This window comes from Diceros bicornis, chromosome 3, assembly GCF_020826845.1.
Source record: "Diceros bicornis minor isolate mBicDic1 chromosome 3, mDicBic1.mat.cur, whole genome shotgun sequence".
Classification (NCBI taxonomy): domain Eukaryota; kingdom Metazoa; phylum Chordata; class Mammalia; order Perissodactyla; family Rhinocerotidae; genus Diceros; species Diceros bicornis.
The window spans coordinates 24,051,178-24,054,937 of record NC_080742.1 but is presented as its reverse complement, the minus strand read 5'-3'; the positions used below and the strand labels follow the sequence as shown (position 1 = coordinate 24,054,937).

Here is a 3,760-nt window from a genome sequence, read left to right as displayed (position 1 = left end):
GCCAGAGCCAAGACCTCCGTCACAGGAAGTGGGGGCCCCACCCCCCAACGTCAGGGGCCAGAAGCGAGCGTTGCTAGGGCGCGGCTGTGGGGCGAAGGCGGCTGTGGGGCGAAGGCGGCTGTGGGGCGAAGGCGGCTGTGGGGCGAAGGCGGCTGTGGGGCGAAGGCGGCTGTGGGGCGAAGGCGGCTGTGGGGAGAGCGTGTCTCCACTGAGCGCTTGGATTCGGCTCCTTCATTTCCAACATGGAGAAAACTTATGTCGATCCCCTGGACCCTGAGAAGCTATTACAATGCCCCTATAATAAAAACCACCAGATCAGGGCCTGCAGGTTTCCTTATCATCTTGTTAAGTGCAGAAAGAATCATCCTGCTGTCGCAAACAAATTGGCTACTTGTCCCTTCAATGCTCGCCACCAGGTTCCTCGGGCTGAAATCAGTCATCATATCTCAAGCTGTGACGACAGAAGTTACATTGAGCAAGACGTTGTCAACCAAACCAGAGAGCTTGGACCAGAGACTCTGGCTGAGAGCACATACCAGGGCTCTCCTTGTGATGAAGACTGGGATAAAGATTTACTGGAACAGACCAGCACCCCATTTGTCTGGGGCACAACCAACTACTGTGGCAACAAAAGCCCTCCAAGCAACGTAGTTGTGGAACATAAGAGTCACCTGGCTTCGGACATGCGCATCCCCAAGTCTCTGCCGTATGTTCCGCCATGGAAAAAGAATGGAAGTACACAGTAGCTGAATATCTATCTCATCAAATGCCAGATCCTAGAAGACTTGCTTCTTCCTGCTACCACTGGGTTCTTCATTTTTCTCCTAATCTAATTATAGAAAGATAAACTGCTTGTGACTTTAAAACTGACAAGTACATTTTTTTTTCCCTCTCCCCTTTGAATCCTCACTCATTTATTGCAAGAAAGAACCCTCATACTCAGAAGAACTGTTACAAATAAACCATTGATATAGATTTTAAAAAAAGCATTCTAGTACTTCATGCAATTCGTCTTATCATATTATCTCTCAAGGTGAGGTAAGAGAGAAAAGAGCTAAAATGGTTACCACTTCATTTTACTGTCTTCTCTGATTTACACTTAAATAGAAAACACTTTTTACTATCATCAGTATGGCTATTTTTATTTAAGGATAGTTAAGATATGGATCTTATGACTGTGAGTCATAGATAGGTAAATCAAGGATTTAATATCTCTCCTGGCCTCAGATTACAGTACAGTTTGTAGTGCGCCTGTCAGAAATGCACACTGCATTGAATCATAATACTGTAATTCAGGTCAGATCCAATCAGCCACTGTGTTGTCATCAAAGTTTAGGTATTATATGGGTCTGGAGCTCAGGAACCATTCTTTAGCATACAGAATATTTAGTGTAACATATTTTATGACTACTGCACAGATCATTTCACTAGGAGAGTGTTAAAAGAGGTCTGTGTCTGACACAGCTGCAAAAGCCATTTTTTTAATGGAGAATCTTACAAAGATCTTTTTGCAACAAATAATCATTATTTTAAAATGAGCTAAATTTTAATGTATTTTTAAATAAGGCATTTTATCATATTCTTACACAATTCTTTGAGATATGCAAGATATATATCGTTATCCAAGAAAATGAATTTCTCTTATGATACCAGATGTGCTAAATAGAAAGTAAAGCACTTTTAAAGAAAATAAACTACTTAATATATAACTCAGAATTGCTGGAATACCCTCATATTCCTGCTTTCCTTTAGAAAAACATCAGATTTGATCTTAATGAAACAGCAGAGGCTGTTTTAAAGCATGTGCAAGATCAGCGGAAGATGGATAAGCCCATTTAATGGTATCTGCTTCGCTCTCCAAATTCTTTGGTCCTGCCTCTAGCACAGTTCAAAGATAGAAAACCCCCCCTCTGAAACTCAGCCTGGGCTTTGAGAATCTGAAAAATTGTGCTTACTAAGAAATGATTGAGGAATATATTCAAACCATATTAAATATGCATTTTAGTGTATATACAATATCTCATTTTAAATACATATACACATTTATAATAAAAAATATAATAAAAATGTCTGGGAAGATATATATCAAAAATTAGGACTGATTATTGCTGCAGTGTGACTATAGATGATGTTTTTTCTTCTTTATGTTTATATATATATGATAGTCTTATAAATAATAACTATGTATTTATTTACTCTTTCACAAATGTTTAGGGAACATCTACTATATAAAAGTTACTGTTTTACATCCTGAAAAGTGAACAAAACACTGTCTTTGTCATGGAGCTTATGAAATTAGAATAATTTCTATTTGAAAATAAAATAGGTTAAATTTGATATGGTGACAATTATGTAAAATTTCATGCTTGAAAACTATGATAATTTCTGCACGACAGGAACAAGAATAATTCTTACTTTCTTCTTTGTATTTTTAAAATTTTTCTAAAATAAATTATGACTAATTATTACAAAAATCAAAAATAATCTTAAAACTTTACATGCAGTCATTTCAATTGAATAAAATTATTTCTTAAATAATATTTGCATTTTTTTTTGTCTGTTCCAATTGTTTTATCTTCTATCATTGAGAAAGCTTTCATTCTGAAAGTGAATCTTTCTTACCTTCATGTCAACCATTTTATTTTCTCACTCTCTTTTTCCACTGGTCAGTGTCTATGTGATGTGATTTTTTTAAAGCTAAAATTCTGCTTCCAACTGTTTCCAATAAAGCCTTTAATATATGTATTTAGAAATATTTTGAATTTTTAATTAACTCCCTTTTTATTTTACATTCTTTTCTTCTCATCTCTCTATTATTACCTTATAAATTTCTGCTTGAATTTCATGGATTAATTTATTTGTGTTCTGTTATGAGCTTAAATCCATTTTCTAAGTTATCTTATGATTCTTGTAGCAAATATCTTTTGCAAAGTCTGGCTCGGCTCCATATTTTTAGTGACATGCATTTCCATTGGTCATGGGGATGTAGACCCATGTTCTTTGTTTTATATGTTTGTTGATTTTTTTTGGGTGATTATCTTCCTTTTTTTCTTATATGTATAGCATATAATGAAAATAATTATATTAATATACATTTGGCAGGATATATGTGTTGTCTGTTCAATTGACCTCCAATATGCTGATTCATTCTCATTTTCACTTTTAAAGCAGGAGTGTGTGTTTATATGAACCAGCCCAATTCTTCTTGTCTACAAGGTATTTTTATGAGTTTCTATTAGACTCGGTTGGGAAGCCTTATTGCTCTGATTCTCTGGAACATAAACCTATAATTCTCAGTATGCATGCTACACAGTCTTTTCCTATTTATTCTTCCATTTCCAACAATTTACTCAAGGAAACTATAATTCTCAGGATGCAATGAGTCGCCCCCGACAGTGGCTATTTTAGCAGAAGTACTGATACATTGATTTTCACTGTAGTTTCAAGTGTAGTTAATTCAAGACCTGATACTCAAGTGCCACGTGAAATGGTAACAGGCTGGTGAAAAATCACTAGAGAATGCCACTTCAAACCCAGTAATTAGTACCAGACAAATAATACTCAAAATCATAGTTATTTTAAGCCATTAGAAAGTTGACATTGAAGTATAAACCCATCAACTAAAATACATAAAGTGACAAGCCCTTGCTAGAAGAGATCCATGGTGGATTTAACCTTTAACAGAGCAGTGAGAGGAGGAAAAAGCCACCCTAGATGCTGGTAGGAAGAAAATAGCTGAAATTTTCACAAAGGAAATGAC

General features: G+C 35.9%; 1 protein-coding gene across 1 annotated transcript; it reads left to right on the top strand.

The window, feature by feature from the left end:
* Nucleotides 1-242: 242 nt before the first annotated feature.
* Nucleotides 243-746, top strand: LOC131421752 (gametocyte-specific factor 1-like). The gene has a single exon (XM_058568556.1). The coding sequence runs from the start codon at nt 243-245 to the stop codon at nt 744-746; it is 504 nt and encodes a 167-aa protein (XP_058424539.1).
* The last annotated feature ends 3,014 nt before the right edge of the window (nt 747-3,760 follow it).